This window comes from Bolinopsis microptera, chromosome 8 (genome assembly GCF_026151205.1).
Source record: "Bolinopsis microptera isolate Bmic1 chromosome 8, MBARI_Bmic_1.0, whole genome shotgun sequence".
Classification (NCBI taxonomy): Eukaryota; Metazoa; Ctenophora; class Tentaculata; order Lobata; family Bolinopsidae; genus Bolinopsis; species Bolinopsis microptera.
Genome location: NC_087079.1, coordinates 5,213,197 through 5,239,546, shown reverse-complemented (window position 1 = coordinate 5,239,546; position 26,350 = coordinate 5,213,197). Strand labels below are relative to the sequence as shown.

General features: G+C 39.8%; 1 protein-coding gene and 1 long non-coding RNA gene across 5 annotated transcripts in view; one reads left to right on the top strand and one right to left on the bottom strand.

Annotated features, from left to right (window-relative positions):
* Positions 1-26,350, bottom strand: part of LOC134820250 (neurobeachin-like protein 1) — a 162,517-nt gene that overhangs the window by 121,519 nt on the left and 14,648 nt on the right. For 2 of the 4 annotated variants that reach the window (XM_063830476.1, XM_063830477.1), the window contains exons 2-7: positions 2,735-2,810; positions 1,571-1,744; positions 1,277-1,374; positions 921-999; positions 514-700; positions 149-210 (exon numbers count right to left, since the gene is read on the bottom strand). In XM_063830476.1, coding sequence (XP_063686546.1) covers positions 149-210; positions 514-700; positions 921-999; positions 1,277-1,374; positions 1,571-1,744; positions 2,735-2,784 — 650 coding nt within the window. In that variant the 5' untranslated portion in view covers positions 2,785-2,810. Of the gene's footprint in view, positions 1-148; positions 211-513; positions 701-920; positions 1,000-1,276; positions 1,375-1,570; positions 1,745-2,734; positions 2,855-26,350 lie in introns of those variants that run through there. The other 2 variants (XM_063830478.1, XM_063830479.1) reach the window with 1 other exon arrangement.
* Positions 17,425-18,022, top strand: LOC134819119 (uncharacterized). Its single transcript, XR_010160726.1, has 2 exons — positions 17,425-17,510; positions 17,772-18,022. It is a non-coding gene; the product is annotated as an uncharacterized LOC134819119 (long non-coding RNA).

The window sequence follows — 26,350 nt, the reverse complement described above, 5'->3', positions numbered from 1 at the left end:
GTATCTGGTAATGTAATTTGGATTCTGGTGGGGATGATCAGACATAGGACTGTCGTAATCAGAATATTCAAATTTACTAAAATTTGACATTTAATATATTAATTTAATATTAAACATTTAATATAATATCGAATGTAATAATCGTTACCTCTTGACAATGTTCATCCAGTTGTTCTGTCTATCGCACATGAAACTGTAATAGCATGTTATCTGAAAACATACTCTTGTTATTACAGGTGGTGTGAAATAACAATATTCTAACACAACAGACCAACTCAATCTTCACTAATTACACTCTCCAATCATCATTATAGCATGTCTGCATTCTTGACAATGTCTGATTAAAACTTGAATGCATAATTTCTCAAGGTATTATTTTTGTTATTCAAGTAGAGCAAACAATCGTATAATAATATAATAATATTATAATGTAGCTGAACTCCTCAATTTTAAACTGTCTAGAAGTTCTAGTATAATTAACTTTAGCCATTACCCACATTTCTCTCAATTTACCTCTAAAAGTATGGCTTGTAGCCAGTTAGCTACTGCTTGGTTAGCGTTGACATTACTGACAGGCAGATTAGCATTGTTCACAACAGCTATACACGTCTTAGTAAGGGTCTGAGAAGTGACAACTGCTGCGTATGATATGGACACGTCCAGCTGAGCTTGCGATAGTGGCTGTATGTTCTCGCTGCATCTGAGGAGATTGGTTCTGGTTTTATGATATTATGTAATAAAGGTAGAGTATAGCTGTTAAAAATTTGTTCAAGTAAGAAACTTATTTGGTTGGAAAACATTTTTCTTGAACAGTTTAGCTAAGCATGTAATTTGACAATTTCTTTGTCTCTCTTAAAAACCTAGAATTTTCAAGAATTTAACGTCATATCCACTCGAACACTAAAGATAAAGACGAGTACCTCGATAATATCACCAGATAAAGTATGAGACCGTGAGCTCGAGATAGGGGCAGCGTAGCGTCCCCTCCTGAGTCAAAAACTGAAAATATAGAGTTATAATGTGAATTATCGATTTTCTGTGTTTCAGTAGTGGTCTGTACTTAATCCAAATAGACAGTTAGTTGTAGAGCGTATTATCAAGTCTGTATTCCCTTTTCTTTCAAACTAAATACAAGATTTACTTTATATAATATATTATATACAGTAGCAGTAGTAGTAGCATCGTGTATAATAATGATATAAAAGTGATGAAAAGTTGAGATATGATAAATGACTCATTTCATTTTACATGAATGTCGGTTTAAACTCTGTTTAACCTTCTTTAAGGTAGCTCATCTGATTCTCCAGCTCTTTAGCTAGGATCTTTGGAAGGTCATTCTGATGATTCTTCAGATTTAGCTGGGCTTCCTGTTGCCTGAAGACAAATAATGTTGTTTCTAACAGGTAATCTTTGCAAATTGTATTCGATAGAGTATGTATAAACTAATTGGAAAGATTCAAAGCCATTTTGAAAACTTCTTTATTTACATTTTTCATGGTTTGCAAGACTGTAGAACACAAAAATTTTGTACTTAAAAAATTCTATCGATAGTTCAGTGATTTGAGCTTACTTGGATAGAGAGCTGGTCAGAGATTGCTGGAGAGTGTCATGATGAAACCCATACACCGATCTCATCTCCTTCAGGTGGATGTCCAAGCTGGCATTTGTTGCTTCAATGTCTCCTACTTGGTGGGACGTGGCAAATCTTTGCCATGTTGCTCGCAACTTGGCACTTTGTATTGTTCTGAAATTTAATGTTTATTTACTTGGTGATAGTATAAAAACGGGGTATTTTTTATAATTTCATATTTTGAAACAAAACAAGAGGGATCTAAAATCAAACACGGATCACTACTAGAATCATGTTTGAATTTGAGAATCTTGAAAGGTAGGATTGCAGGGATCGGATGTTAAGTCAAAAAGTAGGGACTATATTTGTGATCATGTAGTTCACCCATGATCCCAATTGAATGTTTAATAAAAACGTTCGCGTTGTTCGATCTATTTACAGACATTGATTCTTTGTTTGGAGGCATTTTTATCACTGATATCACGTCTGTCTGCAACTAATACACAAAGAACAACACAAAACAATGAGTATAGTAATAAACCAACGTTGTGGCACGTACTTGTCCTAGACAAAGTAAAACTGGACCAGGAATAACACTGAGCCCCTGTCCCACAGTATTGTAAAACAGTCGCCAAATTATGTAAAATTACGTGTACAGTGCATGGTGGATATTAGGGGGATCCTAGAGTCATCATGCATGATTACTAATCTGCAAGACCGTTTCCACTCCTATTATTCAGTTTCGGTTTCATGCTTGCAATGTTCATACATAAAACCTAAACTGAATAATATATGTGGAAACGATCTCACATGTCAGCTTGTAATATGTAATGCATTTTTTAGCTTTACTTCCTAATATGCAGAATGCACCCCCGACGTGCACTTAACACAATTATATCATAAATTAGTAAATATTTTAGCTTTGTTATTGCCAAACTGCAGAACAGGTCAATGTTATTCCTAGATCAATTTTACCTTGTCAAAGTCCAGAAACTTCAGTTTAATACTGTTCTCTTAGTTTCTTCTTTGTATATTAGTTGTAGAGACGAGAAGCCAGTTAAATGAAATTTGCTCAAAATATTGTACTCACTGCTCAGAGCAATATAACCTTGATTCTGCAAGTGTACATCTGCATCATTTATTTAAATTGACAGGTTTGCTCACCTTGATTCCTGCTCTGGGGTCATTGACCCAACATACTGCACTCCACTCATTGCTTTCTCATTTCAAATTCATAGAGCTAAATGTTCAATTATCAGTGGAGAGGTAAACCACATTCATCCTGACATGTACAGCAATTAACTAGTCAACTTCCAGCATTGACCAATAAATATCAAGAATCGTTGACAGATGCCAAAACAAATGCACCTGCCAAAACAGGGAGACTAAGGCTATCTCAGATCCACAAAGATGTATGGATCTGTAACCATAGATCCAGTGAAGAGCTTGCAGGAAGGAAGCATCTGAAGATCTGATCACTGACCTGAAGAAGAATAGGACTGAACAGATTCACCTCAGCCACTACATCCGGCACAGGGAGGTCTGTAACTGTGTTATAAGGACACCATGAAGTAATTTATGTCTCTAGGACACTGGTGAGTATATGTATGAGTATCATACATATAATATAGAGTTAATTCTGGCGGTATCTATATTTTAGAGACAATTGTATTTATGTACTATATTTTTCGATTTTGTTCACACTTGTTGAACATTTCATTATTTTATTCATAAGTTGTCAAGACTCTGGGCAGCCATAAAACTCCTTTTTCGAAAGCTAACATCTGTATCATTCACCTAACCATGTGTCTTTGCATACTACAGGACGTAAGCGAGAGGGCTCTGGTTAGAGCAACTTGTATCAATGACCCACGCTTTTTAGCTTATATAAATTTCGGCACATTCCATTATATGTTTGGGGAGGGTCATGTTCTGTTTCATTTTGAACTGATCCGTTTCAAGGTCCTGTAATATGGGCCAGGGCTCGGTCTAGACTCTAGATCGAGCTTAGACCGTCCGTGCGTGGTGAAGAGCCACATCCTGCACGAGGTGACCCTGCTAGACCGGCATGTCATTGAAGAATCCGACTGTCTGGGTCAACTAAACACGGCGGATCTAGAGGAGCACATACCTCGAAAAACAAGCCGGGTTTATGAAGACCTGCACCCGTGATTGTACCTACTGATGAGGGTATTGGATTATAGTGTCACATCCAGGTTGCAGTGGCGCCGTGCCTGGACAATGTCTAGCCATTAGACAAAATCCCCCCTCACTTTTATGATGACACACGATAACAGCACTAGGGTTCAAGCCCCTAACTACTCAGTGGCAGCTAGCTCCCTGTATGACGGGCCCTCCCTAAAACCCCCGGGAGGGGTGGGTCCTGATAGTTGCAGCAACCCTGTTACTACCCTTTTAGTTCGTAGGAAAATCCCTTTTCAGGTTAGCACCTTCAACTGTAGGACTCTCAACCCTGTATCACGTAAACAGGAGTTAGCTCACTCAGCCTTCCTGCATCATAATGATGTTATCTCCTTGCAAGAGCATCGCCAACACCACAAAGAATCCCTAAGAATTGAAAACATCTTATCATATCAGCTCATCACTGCTTCTGCTACGAAGAATTCAGTTAATGCATCGGTTGGTGGTGTTGGGTTTCTTTTATCTCCTAGAATTCAGAAATCTCTCCTATCTGTAGAGAAAGTTAATAGCAGAATCATCTTGCTCCATGTAAACGGGAATCCTCGCCTCACAGTCCTCTCATGTTATGCTCCTACTAACTGCAGTGATATTGAAGAAAAAACTGCATTCTACAACGCTCTAACCAGGATCATCTCTAAGGTACCTCCTCACAACATGCTAGCAGTGTGCGGTGATTTCAACGCGAAGCTCAGTAATAGCTACGGTTTCACATACCATATGTCAACCAACGACAACGGTGAACGACTACTGGATCTGGTAGACCAACACCAGCTGATAGTTGCTAACCGCTGTTTCCAGAAACCGGCTAATAAAATTTGGACCTATGAAGACCCCAAAAGAGCAAAGCATCAAATTGACTTTGTACTCTGGCGGAAGAAGTGGGCAAATAGTGTGAAGAACTGTCAAGCGTACAACATCATGCAAACTGTCGGTTCAGATCACCGGATTGTAACATGTTTTGTTCAAGCCAGCTACAGAGTCAACAAAACTCCAGCACGGGACCCTCTTAGGAGCATTGACTGGACTCCACTGATCCACGATTCCAACATGAAACACCAGTATGCAGTGGAAGTGAAAAACAGGTACAGTGCACTCCTAGAGGAAGCAGAGCTCGAGTCCGACTACGACCTGCTCGTTAAAAGCGTTACAAGCACAGCACTTAAGGTGTTGCCAAAAAAGAGAAAGAGGAAACGGGAAAATCCTTACAACGATCCTAATATTGCACACCATCGCAATATCCTAAAGGATGCGTCCCTGAGTCACAGGATTTCCCCCTCTTTTTCGTCCAAGGAAAAGCTTGAAGACGCAAAGAAGCAACTGGACGAAGCCTATAATGCTGCTACTTCACAGCACATTCGACAACAGACTGACCTGCTGGAGAAAACTAACCCTGAGCACAGGCATCGCAGTTCCTGGCACATCATCAGGCAACTAACATCTTCCGACACTGTGCCATACTGCAAAGTGCCAGGAGGCACTACCGAAGAACGGCTCAACATCTGGTTCGAGCACTTCAAGTCCCTTCTAGGCACAGAACAGCCTCCGCCGGACCTCACCCTCCCCTTCTTCAACCAGCGAGTCTCTGACACCCTGCCCATCAGCTGCTCATCCTTCAGCATGTCAGAACTCGACACGGTTCTGAAGTCCGCCAAGTCCTCCAAGTCACCCGGTCTAGATAGCATCCCTCCCTCAGTCTGGAAGCTTCCCCAGCTACGTGAAAACCTCCTCGGATTCTGTAATAAAGCACTCATGGATGGTGTGATCCCCCAAGCCTGGAAAACGGCCTCTATCATTCCTATCCCCAAAAAGGGTGATCTTACTAATCCAGGAAACTACCGTGGCATTTCACTGGCACCGGTTGCAGCGAAAGTTTTTAACAAGCTCATCCTCAACCGGATCTACCCATTCATTGATCCCCTCTTGCGGCCAAACCAAAATGGTTTCCGTAGAGGAAGATCCACACTCCCACAGGTCCTTGCCCTACGTCGTATACTCGAGGAATGCAAGATCGGAAATCGTTCAGCCGCAATTGTGTTTGTCGATTTTTCGAAAGCGTTCGACAGCATTAACCGGGATGCCCTTTTCCACATCCTCTCCCTCTACGGTATCCCTACTCCACTTGTAGATGCTATCAGGCTTCTTTATGACTCATCGTTCTCTCGTGTCCAGACCATCGACGGCCTTACTGACTTTTTTAGGACACTTATTGGAGTTCTTCAAGGGGACACTCTAGCACCCTTTCTCTTCATCGTCGTCCTTGACTATGTCCTCAGAAGCTGCATGGGTGACGAATTCGGTCTTACCATCGTGCCTAGGAAAAGCCGAAGAGTGCCTGCGGTCAAAATCACAGACCTTGACTTTGCTGATGATTTAGCCTTAATTTCAGACACCATAGAGCAAGTCCAACTTCTGCTGACAGACCTTGAAAATGCAGCCGCACAAGTTGGTCTTGCTATGAATGCTTCTAAGACCGAGTTCATGTCCATCAATATCCCTGACACTGTCGACTTACATTCTATCTCAGGCCGCCAGATTAAACAGGTTGATGACTTTAAATACCTCGGCTCTTTCATTGCGGACAGTAGAAAGGATTTCAACACAAGGAAAGGAATGGCCTGGTCAGCCTGTATTAAACTGCAAAAAGTCTGGTCCTCTGGCATTTCCGAACAACTGAAAGTCAAGTTCTTTAGAGCCTGTGTCGAACCAGTATTGCTCTATGGATCAGAGACATGGACCATAAACAAGCAGCTTGAGAAACGCCTCAACGGATGCTACACCCGTCTTTTAATGAAGGCCAAGAACATCTCGTGGAAGAAGCATCCAACCCTCAAGCAGATCTATGGCAACCTTCCATCTATTGCCTCAGTGGTTGCGTCGAGGCGTTCCAGATTTGCTGGGCATTGCATGAGAGCTTCTGACCAAGTTATCTCCACTATCCTCCCCTGGCGACTTGCCCAATCGGGCCGTGGAAGGAGACCACTCACCTTCCTGGACGTAGTAGCTCGTGACACTGGGCTCCAGTTAGACGACCTTCGAACTGTTATGTGCGATCGAGACGTGTGGAGGCAGACAGTGAATGGGATTTCGATTGAGGATCGCCCAAAGTAAGTAAGTATTATATGTTTGTTCGATTTGCTGTACATTAGAATATAATATGCTAATTTTAAAGAGTTTCAAATCAAATCATCTAGGCGTAGCTTCCACAGGAGCCCCGTAGGCTAGGATCTCATGGTTAGGTTTTAAAAGCAGTGGTATGATATTTTTGTATTTGATCTTCTATGTATTACCATGCTTTTATGCTGTCTTGCATAGTGTGACATAATAATTCTGTGATATAATACACATTATACAGACATTTCGTATGTTCAGATATTATGTCTTGTGTGGTGCACTGACATAATATATTTCAGGTGTTTTGAAAACCACAGTTGAAAGGCCATCCGCTATACTATGAGTGCTGCCGCTTCCTGACCCCATAAAACTGTATTGTACATTGTTGAGCACAGAATCTCACCCATCGATAGTTTTATCAATTTGCACTGTACAACGAGCATGCACCTCACTTACACAATACTGTAAGGTCCATGGTATATTATTTGCAGCATGTTGCAACTTTAGGGGTGCTTTTTTGGTTGACTTTTATTATGGGGAAAAATTGTATAAAAAGAGTGCCGCGCATTAGGATTGGCATGCTAGGTAACTTCCGTATACAAGTGTGCAGTCATTTTATTTATTTGTTTATTTGTGGCATATGCCACGAAATTGCAATTTTTTTAAATTAAATACTTTTCAAATTTTACAGAGTACAGCAATAGATGAATATAAAATAGAATCGTTCAAAATATCGCCCCCATCTGTAAAATATGATGGGCACCCAAACACGGTAGACACATAGTGAACTCAGTGGCGTAACGAATGGCCCCACTGACCCCGGTGTGCAGGGGGGGGGGGGGTGCCGTCTTAGGGGGGCGCCAAATCGTCGTTTGAATGTGGGACAATTTCGAAAACTCAACTAAAGTACTAGCAAAACTGCGCGTTTTGCTCTAGATGCACACTTTTTTAGAGATTTTACCCCTGTATCCTCTAAAATCACCTAATTTGTTCAATTTTAGGGAGGCGTACCAAAAGAGGAGGGGGCGCCAACAGGGGGGCGCTTTTTCGGCGGGGGCGCCAACAGGCATCGTTACGCCACTGAGTGAACTATGTCCGCAGTAACTTAGACCCATTACATCGAATTAATCTAAATCCAAAAATTTATGAAAAACTATTTAATAACAAACAAATCCATGGTGAATAACTGGGGATATAGAGTCAAAATTGGTATTTCAATAGCCAAGTTGATTTAACAAAAATCAAATATTGCGACGTAAAGCAGTTTGCAAAATCAAATGACTTTATATTATTAGCTCTTTTTTACTTAATTTAACAAAAATATGCATTATACAATTTGTAGCTTGAGACGCTTTGTCTACTATTCCCCCAGCCTTTCAATTTGAGGGGTTAACTAGGAACAATTTCAATTTAGATTTCAGATCAGCAACTTCAGATAAATAATAAAAGTACAGCAGCAGCTGTTTTGTTGCAGTGTCTGGAACTACCAGAGATCTGAGACTTTCTACGATTTTATTTCTATTTTCGATCGCATTTTGTGATAATCATGAATCATTGATTTGATTGATAACTTTAACACCTGATAGGGATCAGCTGTCATTATAATTAGCAATGTTAGCATTTGCATTATATGCTTAAGTGACTTCCAAGATTTAAAAATAACTTCTGACCTGATTTATAACAATAATAACATACCAAGCCCAATTAAACAAACGATATATTCGGTATTTTAAAATTGATCAATAAAATTTAATTGTGCAATTTAAAGATATCCACTTCTTTCGCAAGGAGGATGTTGCAATCCGAGAGGACGACTTTGCCAAACCCACCGAATAAAAGAAAGGTTTATAAGTAAACTTGAAATAGCGCTATTCTAAATGTGTTTATATCACGTCGTGACTCCCATTTCACAGGGGGGTCTGAAACCAGGTTTTCGATCAAATCCTGCCATTTGTAGTCAAACGTCGCCAACAGTTGCTCTCGTCCAATGAAATCGCTGCATTTTGCAAGTTAGAATGCATAATTGAATTACATATATTCATATGCGGAGATTGGCTTACATAATGCAGCGATTTCATTGGACGAGAGCAACTTTTGGCAACGTTTGACTACACATGGCAGCGTTTGATCGAAAACCTGGTTTCAGCTCCCCCTGTGATTTGCCATTGTCGTTACACTTTTTCTTTTTTTTTTAATTTTTATAGTCAATAGTACAGCCGCGCACTCGTGCGCGGCAGATCTACAACGTGTAACAAATACATACAGTATACGCAATATTAATTGTGGCCTTTTAATTTGTTAGTTGAAATTTTAATTTTAATTTTAGTTTGTCATTCTGCTGCAAATTTAATGCTTATGTTTATAAAAATTATTGGCCTGGGCCCGCGCCCATAGGCCGCAGCCCTCAAGTAAAATTTAAACAAAGTTTAATTAGTAAATACTTTGGCATTTTGAGGACGTCGCTGGATGCTGTTTCGACGCGCCGCGCGCAATGCTTGCTTCGCTTCAAGTGTTCACCTAACCATGTGCTTTCGCGCCACTTCGGGCGCGCTTGTTTCACAAGTCAACCGCCGTAAGGCGGGCGCGCGCTACTGCAAGCGCAAGGGCTCTGGATAGAACAACTTCAAGTGATCAAAGCACCCTTTATACTATATTTCTTTAAAACACCTGAGCTGACAAAATCGATCGATTGTTGTTTTGCAAATCATTTGTCCCACGTTGTGAATCTCACTTCATTTTATTTAATTTACTAATGTAACCCGGCCTTCGGCCGGGATTTCACTGTCGCAGTTAAAAAGGGTATGAGTAATTACCCGCTGAGTCAAAACCCGCATTAGGTGACCCAATAGCATTTTAAACAATAATTTCATAATCAGTTCTTTAGCTTGTGAATAATTAAGTCATTATTAGCCATTAGGCACCACATTCCATGATCATAAGGTCTGCACACCGACTATTACACCTCATCACTCCCGTCTTGAATTACCTGGGGACTCCAGGTTATTATGTTCATAAAGATTTGGCGGAATGACAGGCTGAGTGCCGCCCAGTAAGTTTTGAACCACTTTCCATTTTTATTTAAATCGTTATAGAAATTAACCCTTGTTAACTCCGCACCACACCCGCCTATTATATTTGAAAACACGTATAACATTTGCATTGTCGTATTAACTTTCTCTCTGCAGTCGATGCGAAGCAAGAATGCTAGTTCATAGTTTGCGCGGCGCGTCGAAGCGTGAAGCGGCGAAGTCCTCGACTATCCAACCGCGACCGCTAATTTTTTTGTCGCCGCAAAATGTTGACGCTCGTATTCCAAAAAATAATACAGGGTGGGCCAAAAGTCAGTACCTAGATACGTTGGCCTTTATATTGGCCTTTATTATAGCTCAGTCCCAGAAAACCTTACCGCCTGCTGGGCTCGCTAGAGGTGATAGATTTTCAACAGCACGTTTGGCGTCGCGCGTCACATCGAGTTTACCTTTCGCACGCTGCATTTAGTTTAGTAGTCATGACAACGACATGACTTTGCAAAGTTTTCGGTTTAATTCAGAATCTAAGTTGTCCCAAATTGTGCTCCTGGGGAGCCTCTTTTAAATTTACAAGACGGACATTTTGTTGAAAACCGGAAGGTTCTATCTATTTTACTTTTGGAGATATTCCCCGGCCGGTAGGGTTTGCTGGGGTCACTGAGTGCCCAATTTAAATACTTCTTTCTGGTATGTACAATGTATGACTTACTCTTAGTACCACCACTGGTTCGAGGAATTTGTCAACTCGAAAAATATTCGCGTTCATTTTTTTCAAATGGAGGTTCATTTTTTACATTTATTTGATAGTTTGGATAGCCTGGGGACCCCGGGCTATTATGTTCATAAACATAATAAAGATTCAGCGGAATGACAGGCTGAGCGCCGCCCAGTAAGATCAAGCTAAATGTTATTAAATTGTGTTTGGCCATTCGAATTACGTTTGTCCTGAAAGAATTAGAACTGTAGCTTCTCAGATGACCGAGATATTTTATTATACAGAATTGAATGCTTCTAAATAAACCCAGTTATAAAAGGAGAAAGCATAACGAGTTTATTCATTACGTGCGATCAGGTGATTGGTTTACCTAATCACGTGATAAGGTGCCCCCGTTAACTACCCCGTTAAACATTATGGGAATTGTTAAGGGTGCCCAATTAAGGTGTCGTGTCACTGTCACATAATCACCCAGTCGATTTTGTTAACGAGATACAGAAAATGCTTGATAACTTCGTCATTTCTGATCCGTTTTGCCTCATGTTTTCAGATCATATGCAACATTTGATAATCTACCGTCTCTGAAAAAATTAGGCGTTCAGTATGTTCATGTTCAGAGAAAACAAAATAGGTGTTTTAATATTGAATGGGCGTGGTCTAAAATATTCGAATTTTCAAATTTTGACGACGGAATCCTCGAACCAGTAAGTACAGTTTGCCATCTGCAAAGCAACAGCTCTCAAATATAAAACACGGCGGAGCTATGGCCAACGTATGGGTACTGACTTTTGGCCCACCCTGTATATTTCGGTACGACTACGAGTAGCAACTGATTCTCAACGTCATAATATTGAGTATACGACTGTACAGCTTTTTATAATGATGTTCGTTTACAGTTTAATGTTTATAGACAGACCAAAATAAACAATGAATCAGAAAACTGTAAGTGTAAATACTAAATAGATTATTAGATAATTACATTAATTAGATAATTACACTAATAATAATATAATAACAATAAAATGATATTAGAGTAGAGCCAGAATCAAACAAGTTTTTAAATAGAATCTAAACAATGTTGTGCAATGCATTAAAAGCAGGATCAAGGATTACCACAAATATATGTCACAGATGAAATGAAACAGAATGTCTTCTATAAGTATAATAAAAGTATTTAAAATTCAGTATTAGAACCTATTAGTATTAAAATCTAGCTTCAAGCTTAATACAATATAAATATGTTGCCTTATCACAATGGTGGCAAGCACGACTGTGGAAATTTACACATCTTTCTTTTCGTTATGAACAATTTCCACTCTACCCAATTTTTTTCCCTGCTCTTGCCGAAGGCAAAAAGATCGTAGGGAATAAGTAATCGGGTTTGGATATATGAGCTATCCCGATGGACCTGCGGTGACGACAAAAGTCTGCTCCTTCGCAATATAGACCACTCCCCTATAATTAAGTGTATAGGAAGCGTCTGTTATGCTGCGCGTGACGTTCAGCATGTGTTAGTTAATTGCAGTATCCAACGCGAATTTCAATTGTTATGTCAAACGATGTCGTTCAAATTAAATTAGCCCAAAATTTGTGCGCGGCGTCTAAATATTCGATAACATGCAATCCTGCACGCGCGCAATGACAAATTACGATGAAAATATTGCGTTGCAAATATTAACGGTTTAAGCAGGGAAAATGAATCGTGCGTGGTGTAACCGCGGCGAAATTCTTGTAGGTTTTGTGTTTTGATTAAAAATAATCATTTGATACTTCAACTTCAAGGGTTTAAATCATTCAGCGGCACAAAAGTATATTTTTCTAAAAATTTGAAACACTTTCTTTCTCAACGAGTTTGTTGTAAGTAGATAAACTAAAAGTGAGCAACCTATCAGTACTTGTAGCACCGAATAGAACACATCAAAAACAACCGACAGATCACCTTTCTCGACAAGCATTTCAGTTATCTCCACAGTGTAAACGATCATCCCAGCCCAGGGTAGCGTGGTAGCGAGACTCACACCAAGGATCGCTATTATGGACCAGGGTATAGTTCTTCGCTCTTCCTGTGATAGATTCCCTCCAGAGGTGTTGGTGGAGGTAGACATCGACAATGAAGCTTTGGTAAGCGAACGGTGGATCTCTTTTGCGCCAGCAGCCAGCTTGCACATGTAGATGTACAAGCAAACTGTGCCGATGAAAGGAAGAATAATGCCTACTGTAGCAACAATACTATAGAATATTTTACATTCAGCTTTACCTTTTTCATCAAAACTGCAGTACGTCATAACCTCACCATTACGTAGCCGAGACAAATTGACAACTGCGCTGCAAAGTCCAAGGCTAGGAGCAGCCGCTATTAGTCCGCAAATCAAAACAGCGAGTGCAAATGCGATCAGCTGGTTTCTTCTCTTTATGTAGTCGAAATAAGACAATGGGAATGTAACAAATATGCTCCTGACGGCTGAAATGATGAAAATGCAGTACCCTGGTAAAAGCAAACAAAATGTTTGGAAACCTTGTTTTATTTGACACCCCAACTCAGTTTCCTGATCCTCGGTCTCCTCTGATCTAGTCAGCTCAGAAATCCAGGATATGGAGAGAACCAGAAGGAGTAGCAGTTGAGACACGGTGTAAAACAGAACAGTCAAATAGATGTTTAGCAGTCGCTTAAAGTGTTTAAAGATTATGTAAAATGTTAAAACGCTAAAAATTATCAGGGTAATATAGCTTGGAATTGAGATTACCTTGCTGATTATCAAATTAAATTTGAACGGACTAGGTATAGGACTCCAATGATTCTGAGGAACATCATTAATTATTTGTAAGAATTTGTCACCTCCATGATCCGAATCAGGTATTTTTAAAGATGATATCGGTGAAGATGATATCCAAGGTGGTCTCTGCAATCGCGAGTTGAGCGGTGACGAGGAGATTGGTGGAAACATCCTCAGTCCGGAGAGTTACTTCTAAATTGTCATGTTCAGCTGAGTTGGTGATAGAGTTGTTAGAGAGTGTTATACTGGTGCTTCAGAACAGAGGATTACAATAACCAATGATTTGCTGCTCGTACGGTTTTAATTACCAATTCTAATTCTAGGAACCGACCGGAGTAGGAGAGAATGAGGGGTCCCACTTCACTCTTAAGAATCTGGTGTGTTGGAGAGGTGGTTCGGATTTGAAATAGGATTAAAGTGTCAAGATATTAATGCTTTTCATGCAAACAAGCGAAAATTAATACTGTTAATTGGTTTTTCTTTGAGATATGTTCCACAGTTAATTGCGTTATAGTGGTATCTGTGGACATTATTGGCAATTACATCATTAAGCTGTTTGTCGGCTAATCAGGTGTGGTGTCATGTTCGCAAGCAATAAATACATCGTTAATTAATCAGGTGTGTCATGATTGCATCGTTAATCAGGTGTGTCATGTTTGCGAGCAATGTTAACGTTAATCAGCGGTCGTTAATTGGGTTTATTAGGTATCAAATGAGAATTGTATGCGGCAACGAACTTTAACTGCAATAGAAAAACCTTCCTCCAGATTTACCGATATTCCGTTTGATCACAACTTTGAATCTTTTCTAAAATGATTACCAGCTACGATATCCTCTGTCATGTGTTCGACCATCTATGCAACGAGAAACTTCTGCCCCTTCTGGGGGTCAACAGCCTATGCAGACAAATGGTGATGAATCAGTTCACGGTGTTGAAGATCACGAGTAGCAACTTACGCGAAACGTTGCTGTTGGTGGCTAACTGCCCCAAACTGTCGACTTTAGAGATAGCATTTACAATTACAGGCGGTGAGGAAAGACAGAGCCTGAACAGCTTCATCAGGCTCCCGTCAACTCTGACAGAGCTGCGGTGTACCGGCCCTGTGCCGGAATGGTGGCTGGCTTCAGTCAGCAAACGGCTGCCAAACCTGGCATCAGTGGTGTTATGTGACAACACTACAGCAACAGGGGAGCTCTATGGATAATGGAGGTCAGGGGCTCCCCTGACCTCCATAGAGCTGTCGGGTATCAGCCAAAACTTCCCAACTTCCCCAAAATTAGACATAAAAACTTAGACCACTAGACATAAGTTTACTACTAGACAGAAAGTTAACCACTAGACACCCCAAATTCCAATCAATGCCTGGAAAACTGCAAACATTCAGAAGACGATACATAGAGGACAGAGGCCCTTTTATGAACAAAGGCAAAGATGAGGAAATAGCATAATACGTATGTGATGTAAAATGTGTTAGGCATAAGTTACTATTTATAGTTAGCAGTTAATCTGTTAAGCGAGATTTGGAACCATGAAAACATTGACCAATTGTTAAGATAATTAATCTACATTATAACTTTATAACATACCTTTGCGAACACAATATGGACAGAACCTCATGAGGGTAAAGGAAATATTTCTACGAACATAGTGTAATACGGTAAGCTGATGCAGCAGGGTTTTATATAGCGTTATAGCGTACTGATATTTTAGAATGTTCTAGTTTAGTGTAGAATAACCGTTAGAAGGTTGGAGCTGAGTGTAATAGATTTTGGATGGTTTTGCGGAGGAAGACACTTTTTTTTTTTTTTTTTTTTTTTTAAGAGAGGCTGGGCATAGAAAGCCCACTAGAGGATAGCATTAAGATGCTTTGCCTACCTCTGGGATGAGGGGGGGTTTATCGGAGACAACAGTGTGAATTGTGGAGGACGGTGGTGGTAATGATCTGAATGGGAATACCGCGCTTTGGTACCAGATGAGTTTATAAATCAGTTAGGCAAGGCTGCATATGTAATGTGTGTCTAGGACCATCCGTTAACCAGATATCCTGATTCAGTCTGTGGACTTTGTTGTTGATTTGTCGTTTGATGTAAGATTGAGGGATTGGGCATTTCAAAACGTGTTCGCTGGTCGTGCCAAGCTTGGCCAGCTCATCCGCTTTTTCATTTCCCCACAACCCAATATGGGCTGCGGAGGAAGACACTTGTTAGTCAGTTTTGGTCGCTGAACGACTCGTGAGCAGGCAAAGTTTATCATCGGTACGCCCCGGGAGGACTAGTCTAGGATGCCGCCTCTATTTTACACTAAACATAGTGATAGTGAAAAACTTATACAAAGGATGCCACAATCCTTGAAACATGCTGCCACCTCTAAGTCGCCCTAGGGCCTGTCGTGATATCATGGATCGCTTAGGTTCCACCAGGATCTGGTAGTCCTCATAATTCTGCGGCCTCTATGTTTCGTCATCTCGCACAACTCTTTAAGAATCTTGTGGATTTGGCATGTGAAAATTTGCAGCCTTCCAGACATTGATTGGGTTAACGAGGTGTCGTACGTCACCTCAAGATCGGGTGACAGGGGGCTGACCAGGCCAGAACCCAATTGATTGGGTCTGAGGTCACGTGATTATGAGCCTGAGGTCACGTGACTATGACGTCACCAGACCTTCCTCTCCGTTTCCCGCTCATTGGACCAGGTGAGCTTGCATGCATGTGAATGTGGGTGTAAGTATAGCTGTACTGTAGTTTATACCTAATTAAACCCCTATAGAAACCGAAAATTTATTTTCTGGCAGAAAGCTAGAAATTTACCAAAATATCGTCATTGTTTTAAATTTATTTTGATGACCATTCCTGACCTAAAATCGCACGAGAAATCGATTAAACTTGGTTTCAGAACTCAACAATGCTTCCTTATGCCTCAAAATCCATGTTTTATCGATTATACAATCAACATCTCGATCCTGTAGTTAAACTTATTACTTAACGGATTCAAGTATAGTTACGCGGTAGACAAACTAAAACAAAATTGTACGTTTATAACCTACCAGGACGTGCGCCGAGTTAAACTCGTCGAAGGTAATATTTGGAACAAATATTTTACGAGTATCACCCGTTAAATAAACTTATATGTATAAAAACCTTGTGTTATGTGGCAGTTGTATTGCAATTTGTGCAATTTCAGTTGGGCAGCTTTTTTTAAGTGTCTGTTATTTCAATTTTCGTAAACCTACTACCTGGGAATGTCATGAATGAAAAAGGTGACCATCTTTGGTTATAACTAGCACTTTGCAAATCCAGCAGATCTACTTTCGTAAAATATTTTGTTAACAATTTCTAATAAAATTCAAGTTGCGCTGGTGAGGCTAAATGTTAAAAGTGAGTCGTCGATTGGTACAGTATAAATGGAAAAGACAACTACTTTTTATATTAATATAATGATTTATTTTATAAGGTTACTTATGAATTTATTCGAGAAATAATCTGGAAGTATTATGTGCGAACAAGATGTGCGGAGGGAGGGTGTGGCCGATTGTCTGAAAATCCTTGACTGGAGAAGGTGCCACCCTCCCGACGTGTGAGGGTTTTTTACAAGCCATACTTGGACATGACCGCAAGGAAGTTCACTGAGCTCCCCATCTACAAAGAAGATTCTTGTGGATGGTGGTTTAAAACGGGAGTCGGTAATAATTGTTATTATCAAAGATACTTTTTTGCATAATATGTGTCATATGTTAACGATCAGCTTAATCAATCATTCATTCAACATATTATTATACTACTACTAGAAATAACGTGTTTGAGTTAGGTTACAGTTTCTTTAGTCTCAGTACATGATGTAAATAAAAAATAACACAATTATCCTCAGCAAAGAAGGAGTATGCTCGGGTAACCCTACCCCCCTTGCTACGTGGTCTGACGAGAGCCGCTATTATATCATATATAAGAATGCCTCTCAAAACAGTATTTGTTAACAACAACCAAGCTGTTGAGAGGCAAGTGGCGCTTATTTCAACCTGTGGTAAGAAGGTGGTAGGGGAGGATAGGAAGTCTGGGCAACAAATTGCTGTCGCAGAGCACAGACAGCAAACGAGAAAGCAGAAGAAGTGAAGGTACAATAAATCAGATATACTGTATTTCCTAAGTGGCTCACAAGTAGGAGCTCAACCATTATTTCTTGTATTGTCACAAAAAACGTCTGTAGCTTAACTTAATTTCAGATCACATCATTATAATGGATTATAAATAATGCTAAACATTAGCCATATTAAGTGAAGAGTATTATGTAGGCTTTTAACAACCATATAATGCTTTATATCCCACACCCAAGTAACGGAAATGCAATTGATTTTAACCTGTCGACAATATTTCAGAAAAGATTCCCGCAAGCAAGCATGTTCCTTCGTTCTGCTCTGATCTCTACTCTGTTACTAACTGATGATGGACTTTGATACGATTCGTTGATATGATTTTTTGACGTATTGTATACAGCTTACACTTAACCATATGGTTCAGACAAAAGGACAATTAAACTGGTGTTTTGTTTTTAACGGGTGATACTCGTAAAATATTACCTTCGACGAGTTTAACTCGGCGCACGTCCTGGCAGGTTATAAACCTACAATTTTGTTTTAGTTTGTCTACCGCGTAACTATACTTGAATCCGTTAAGTAATAAGTTTAACTACAGAATCGAGATGTTGATTGTATTGATAAAACATGGATTTTGAGGCATAAGGAAGCATTGTTGAGTTCTGAAACCAAGTTTAATCGATTTCTCGTGCGATTTTAGGTCAGGAATGGTCATCAAAATAAATTTAAAACAATGACGATATTTTGGTAAATTTCTAGCTTTCTGCCAGAAAATAAATTTTCGGTTTCTATAGGGGTTTAATTAGGTATAAACTACAGTACAGCTATACTTACACCCACATTCACATGCATGCAAGCTCACCTGGTCCAATGAGCGGGAAACGGAGAGGAAGGTCTGGTGACGTCATAGTCACGTGACCTCAGGCTCATAATCACGTGACCTCAGACCCAATCAATTGGGTTCTGGCCTGGTCAGCCCCCTGTCACCCGATCTTGAGGTGACGTACGACACCTCGTTAACCCAATCAATGTCTGGAAGGCTGCAAATTTTCACATGCCAAATCCACAAGATTCTTAAAGAGTTGTGCGAGATGACGAAACATAGAGGCCGCAGAATTATGAGGACTACCAGATCCTGGTGGAACCTAAGCGATCCATGATATCACGACAGGCCCTAAAGTCGCCCACAAGAAGCCACTGAGCTGCAAAATCTTGCCACTACTCGATAGAATTAAAGATGAAATGATTTAAACCTCAATCTGATAACCAAAATGATAATATGCCATATAGGACTACTTGTCCCAGATTTTTCTTAGTTTGGCTTGTTGCGGCGCCGCGATTTTTGGCCTAAATAATCGCGATTTTCTTTTGTCCTTATTCCGTAGAGTTATTTCTAACTTGTCATGTTTAGCTGAGTTGGTGATAAAGTAGTTAAAGAGTGTTGTACTGGTGCTTCAGAACAGAGGATTACAATAACCAATGATTTGCTGCTCGTACGGTATTAATTACCGGCACTAATAGTAATACAGTTATATAATTATTATATAACTAATACAGTTATATAATAAGTTACATAAAGTAGTATAAATACTAATATATACATACTTTATCGGACCTTATTTGGACGGACATTAATTGAACGCTGGAAGCCCTAACGTCTGGCGATCTGGGAGGAACTTTTGAGATCGTCTGGAAGGGCTGATCTAAAAGCAAGCTCTGCTCAGTTAAGTGTTTATAGCTAATCTAACTAGACTAACGAGCTAGTTAACGAATCTATGACATCTAACTTTGCTCTGCAAATACATTATCTTTTGCCGCGATTTTCAAGATTTTCATCGCGATTTTTGGCCTACATAATCGTGATTTTCTTTTGTCCTTGAGGTACGCTCAGCCACCAGGTACCTGGAAATTAGTTCGACACGAACTTGAACAAAAGCATCGATTTTTTTTAAAGAGGCTGGGCCTGGTTGGCCCACGAGAGGATAGCATATGGATGCTTTGCCTACCTCTGGGGTATGACAGCCTTGTGGGAGGATGCCGGTGGAATCAAGATGTGTAATCAAGGATGATGGTAAGTGTTGTGGGGTGTTTTATAGATGAACGTGGCTGAGTGTGGAAGAGAGAGGCGAACTAAGACGACGTTTGAGTAGTCGCTATGTTACACCGGTCTGGTCCAACTCCTCTGGCACCATTAAGCGTTTAGTGTGGTTTGCAAAGTTGACGATGGTGGTGTTGTGTTGGTTGTCGAATATATCATTGACAGAGAGGTGGTAGTCCCGAAAATTATTTGGGCAATAGCCGGGCACTGTCCGAGAAAGTGTGAGACAGTCTCCTCTTCGTCGCCGCATTTAGGACAAGCACTTGTGTCTGATTTGCGAATGGTATGTAGGCGTTTTGTTAAGGCCGATGGTGTCGTAACAGTCTCTAGTAGTTCTACTCCTCGTTGAGGGTGTGGATATAGCTTGAATAGAGGAGAGACTGTCTGACCATATGATGATGTGTGTGTTGGTATAAGTTGACAGATATTTACAAGCTTCGATGATGGCAGCATCGATGGTTGGTATTTAAATAGTTTTTTAATTCCATGTCCGTTTGTCAGTATATTTCGAATGTTTCACTTTTATGATATAGTACCTATAGTCTATACAGATAATTGTATTTATTAACATCCAGCACCAAAGGAATTTATGAACAAAAGCCATGAACTATGTTCATTGATTCTAATTTCTAATAATTCGGTTCATTGATTCTAATAATTTGGTGCTGGACAAACTGTCGTGGGTAAATCGTGAGAAATAATAGCTTTTGATTACCTTATCGGACCTTATTTGGACGGACATTAATTGAACGCCGGAGGCCCTAACGTTTATCTTAATGTCCGTTCAATTAAAGTCCGTTCATTTAAGGTCCGTCCAAGTTCAAGTCCGTTGAATTTTTTTCAAACATTTTTCCACTTCGAACTTTTTGTCCAGAATTCGTGAGAATTGTCCAGCTTTGGTTCGAGACGGCAGTGTTAAACAAGGAACTGAAACCGAGGGTCGGTTCTGTTCAGCCGGTATCACGTTAATGAGACAGCTTTACAACCGAAGGACTGTTCATTTTAAATAGAGTTAATACTAATGAGTTGCATGATGCAGACAACAATTATAATTCTGTGATTAAATTTATTTTGTTAATTGTAATGGTATGATTTTATTGTAAATGTATTATATTTCGTTTTGACCGGGTGTAGCAAGTCCACACCGTGGCACCGTAAAATAAAGATCTGGTTTTAATCTGTTATGAAAAGCTCTGATAGGTAAACTTAACTTACGAAAATACAATATACGGGAACAGGATCGAGTGAAATATTTTCTACACGATTCACGTACTGAAGCCAAGCAAGACAACTGAACAACGAAATTATGAGTATAATTGTGATATAGTAGATAGGTAGATTTATCAAAAGACAAGATTTTGGTATACAATAGAATTATTTTCTAAAACTTAATTTGATGCCGTCTTTTTAAAATCTATTAGACTGTGCGCCGCTCATGCTGCAAGCTCGTGCACTGGCACAATTAAAACATGTAACGAAAACATTAATAAATAATGCTTCAAACTTATTGTTCAAAACCAAATAGAACAACGCCATCACAATAAAACAACTGCAACTGCCAAACAGATATCAATCGCAGCTATTGTGTATGCGTGATCTAATTCGAAGCAATTAAGATTTAAGTTCAAAATGAATAATAAATGGTTTGATCATTGACTAAAAGACATTTATTTCTAAACATTTTATCGCATATGACACTTCATTTGGACTACATAGCATTAGCAAGACTTGAGATGGGTTAGATGTGGAGACAACTTACAATCTTATGCAATCCAAATCACTGTGTGCCATTTTCATGTGTTGAAATACTACTACTACTACTATGTCGGAACTAAGTCCGATCTACGCCAGATAATCTCCTCCATATATCCCTGTCCCGCATCAGGGTTCGCAGTTCCTCTTTACAGTTTGTCCCAACTTCCTTCAGTAACATAGACAAGTAGCTTTGTCTTGGTCGGCCTTGCTGTGATCTACCATGCATAGGTTCCCATAAGATTATGTGTTGAAATAGCCTGGCTCATGGACTGGGGACCAAGAGCTATGTTCCTTTTATTCTCTATACCTGGAGCGAGCAGAGTCTAGCCATATTTACGTTTTCTTATATTTGAGCAGAGTATTATGTTTCGTCACAAAACTGATAAGCATATCAAAATGAAGATTTCCACCGAACATAAACGTGATCAAACATTTTGCCCAAAAAACCACGTTGTATATATAATAGGGGCGCGTTATAGAAAAGGAATACTGTACCCTTATATTCATCAGCAGTTTAGCGATGAAGTCAGATCCTCAAACTACAAAACCAGTTCGTTAGTATTCAGCTGCAACTTGTTGTACATTGAAACATAGGGTATTAAAACGGGTATTATATTTGTTAGAGTTTGACCTTGTATTTAATAATAAATCCATAAAGACATGTTCGAACATTTTATAGTGATACATCTCATAAGACAATGTTACTGAATGATACAGCTTTAAAAGAAGATTCGCTATTCCACAGTAACACGACACTCCTTACCCCCAACAGTGCGCTACTCAAAGTACGAATCTGCACGGTTATCTAGAACCAAACATTGTAACGTAGGCGATACTAGGGTGTGGATTTCACATTTCGTCTTCGCACTGTGTTCTTTGTTGCAGTTTTACAGCTGCCTTTTCATCCCACCACGTGGAATTTTGAACTAATAAAAAATGCATCTAAAATTTCTGGTTTTCCAGCTGCTTCTCTTAACAGTATTATAGTCGTGTTTAGTTCAGTAAAGGAGAATTTTTTTAAAGAAATTTTACTTACAGAGTGTTTCATAAATGGAGTCCGGTTTTTTATTAATTGTTTAATTTAGTAAAAAATTAAATAACTTGTATGATAACATGATTGGGAACTGGGTTTTACTACCCCAGTTAATGTTTACTAAAATAGATATTGAACAGCAATTTAATAAGATAAAAATCGTACCAGCGTACTTTAAAATCTGTATGATTCATGAAATTAAAAGTAGCTTTGACCATTAAGAGTTAAATATATTGTTTATATTCCCCATCATGGACTAGTGGCTCAACAATACTGCGTCGGAAATTAAAGCTCAGCTAAAGCCTGAAGACTATTCAGTCTTGTATAGAAAATAACTACAGCTACCAATATGTCCCTCACAAACATGGTCCAAAACATCTCAAAACAGCACACGAAACACACACTCAAAAAAAGTTGTCAACCGTTGCTCTCATCTGCACAATAATTATAAATTTGCCCGTCCTTTATGTAAAACTTTTTGGTCGGTTCTGCAAGTGCCCGCTTCTTCATGTCCTGTACCAGATCTTTCCGGAGCTTCCTCTGTTCGACAGACCGATCAGGGCTCAAGAAAACTGTCTTAAACTTCTCAGTCTGCCGCAGGTTCCTGGCATTCCTCAGAATCTGATTAACGATGAGCGAGTTTGAGGTGATAACTTTAACTGGTCGCCTTGAGTCAACCGTTTTCTTTTTTCCTATTCTCTGAGCCTCTACTTTTGGCTTTATGCCAATAGTTTCCAAAACTTCACTGACTTGAGATTCGAGCTTCTCTTCTTTTTCCTCAGGCAGGCCGAAGATAAGAAGGTTCCTGCTGCGGTCCTCCTCTGCAACAATAGTCTTGACTACAGACGTCAATGCTTCCGGGCTGATTACTGGAGACTGTGCTGGCAAACTTTGAACGACTGAGCTGTAAGATTGGAACTCCGCTTTCACTGAATCAGCAACTGAACTTGACACAGTTTTCTTCATCGCTTCAAGTTGCTCAGTCTTGCAAGCTGATAGCTCGGCCTGAACACTGATAACCTGCTCTTGCTTCTCAATTAACTGACCCTGAAGTCTGGTCAACACATTCTTATACGCTTCAACGGTATCCATAAGATAGTTCGTATACTCAAAAGATCGACCACACACATCGACAATCTCCGGCTTATTCAGTCTGTTGAAGTTCTTAGCGTCCGCAATGTCCTTTAACTTTCCGTAAGGCTTGCCAAATTTCTTCAGAGTCTCTTTGCTCCAGGTGAACATCTCATTCCACATGTAATTGATACTTTCCAAGTCCAAATCTGCCATCGTAAAGATCAGAACAACAAGCTATAAAAGATCAGAACAACAAGCTATGAGATCAGAACAACAAGCTATGTGATCAGAACAACAAGCTATGAATCAGAACAACAAGCTATGAATCAGAACAACAAGCTACATAATTACTGTATAATGTAAATTTTATAACCACTCGTCGCAACAGCTTCTAAATTATAATTGAACAATATCTCAGTGCAGAATGTGATGCTCGCGTAAAGAGCATGCTTCCCGGAATCAGCATCATGAACAGAACAAGATGCTGTGTTAATGCGGATAATTCATACTCCTACACGAAACACTACATCATATTACTCATAACCCCCACATGAACACATAAACCCTACTCCATATTAGGAACATCTGCACTGTCCAGTCTCCACCTGATCCAGAGAAATACACACAGAACAAGGAGATAAAGAGTGTCTTATAGTAAACAGGACTGTGAGCACTCTGAACCGAACCATTTTGGAGAGGAGTGCTCCACATTCGGTAGTGGACCAGGAGAAAAAGTCTACAACGATAGCTACTTTCCAGAACAGAAATGTGACACACACTGTGAACCAGTACTTGTAATCTGACAACAGAAGAGAAGATATGCGAGGAAGGAGAGACAGATGACTTCGGTGGGTGTTAAAATAGCAAAAGAGAAGGAAAGAAGTGCATACCACTACGGAGAGAATTGTACAACCTATTGTAAGACAGCACAACAGATAGGAGTCTGGATAGCATCAGGAGCTGTCCTCTTCATGATATTGATTTTGGGTGCATTTATATTCTACACTCACGCAGGAAGCAGGAAAATGTAGTTTACGTTAATACTGCAGTTCCCAACACACCTGAACAGATCCCCACTACTGAACACAAGCAAGACGATGTTGTTGTCCGAGTAACCTCTGAAGATGCTACTTACATTGACTACACTATTGATGGAACCTCACCAGACAGTGATCATCTCTACACTGATGTTGCGTTTCAAACCTTAGTTGTAGTGAACGTACGGAACGTTCACTAAAAATAGTTTGTGAACGCGTTTGCTAAAGATTTTAACGTTCGGAACATAAGGAACGTTAATTGCTATTATGAAATTAAAATGCCGGACATAGCCCAATTATCCGGCAAAGATGCTGACAGATGAACGAGATTCTCTAAGACGGCAGGTGGACGTTTTCCAGAAACGGCTGATCACTGAGCAATTCCCATGTACCCTAACAACTGATGGTTGGAAGGATCTATCCTCTCACCCTCTCGTTAACTTCACCCTCGTGCAAAGGCAGGACATTATTTTTCATGACGCAGTTAATGCTACAGGGGTTGAGAAAACTGCGAATGGTCAGTATGAGATTGTAAAAGCCAAAATTGAAGAAATTGGCGCCGACAGGATTTGCCACGTTGTAACAGACAATCCAAATGTCAATAAATCTCTACGACGCTTAATCGAAGCTGATTATGAACACATCATAGGATCATGCTGTGTAACCCACCAGTTCGATCTACTTGCCGAGGATGTCGGGAAGTTGAGCTGGACCAAGGAGACATTGTCGAATTGTAACAAAATAGTTACAAATGTGAAAAAACGTTTAGAACCCATTCTCATGTCAATTTGCTAAAACCAGGGGAAACTCGGTTTGCCACCCAGTTTATTATGTTAGAGAGACTGAAGGGTTCCAAGGATGTCTTGCCAACAAAAGGTGGCTCGAGCTCCATTCCCCCCTACATTCAGTAGGGTTTTGTGTTCACCCGCGGCTTATCAGGGATATGATCAGCACACGAATCAGGATGTCTGGAAGTTAAAAACTATCGGAAAAATTATCAAAATATTGACTAACGTTCACTAACGTTCACAAACGTTCACTACAAAATGATTGGAACGTACGTTCAGTACGACTAAGTTCAGCGTTCACTACAACTAAGTTTCAAACTAAAGCTGTTCTAGATGAACCACCTTATGATTTCGCAGAATTGAGGCTGTGGTGAGAAGCTAACGGGTGATACTCATAAAATATTTGTTTCAAATATTACCGTCGAATAGGACCGTCGACGAGTCCAAACCGGGCGCCCCTCTTGGTAGGTTATAAACCTACAAGTGAGAAGCAATATTAAGCTGAGTCGTGAGGTGAAATGATTCCATATGAATTAAGGAGTTAGTATTTGTTATTACTCGTTTGAGTTATTGTTTGCTGCAAACCTGACGAACTGAGGAACTAAATTGGCGTGTTAAATATGTGAGCTTTTTCGATGCATGTTATTAATTAGTGTTTTGACCTTATTTAAGAATTTACTTAATGATGATCAAGTACTTTTTACAAATACTATTTTTTAACATGTAAGACTATCCTATGTATATTTTATAAAATTGGATAACTGATCCGCTTTGTATGTTTTATGTTGCGAATGTTTTTATTCTTGGAAATAGATTGTGAGTGGTTTGTATAGTGATTCAAACATTATAATAGTGATTAAATATTCCAGCGTATTAGTTTGTACAGTTGAACTATTTTTGACCCCCTTACCACTCCCCGCTCCCATTATCATACTTGCGGAATGTGGGCAGTCAAAAGAAAGGTACAGGTCAGTAAAGATGATACGATAACTGCTGCTTGGGTAGCAGTTATCTCCACAATAAGAAACCTGATATTCCGTTACTAGAAATTACTAGAAATTAAAGATGTAGGTATT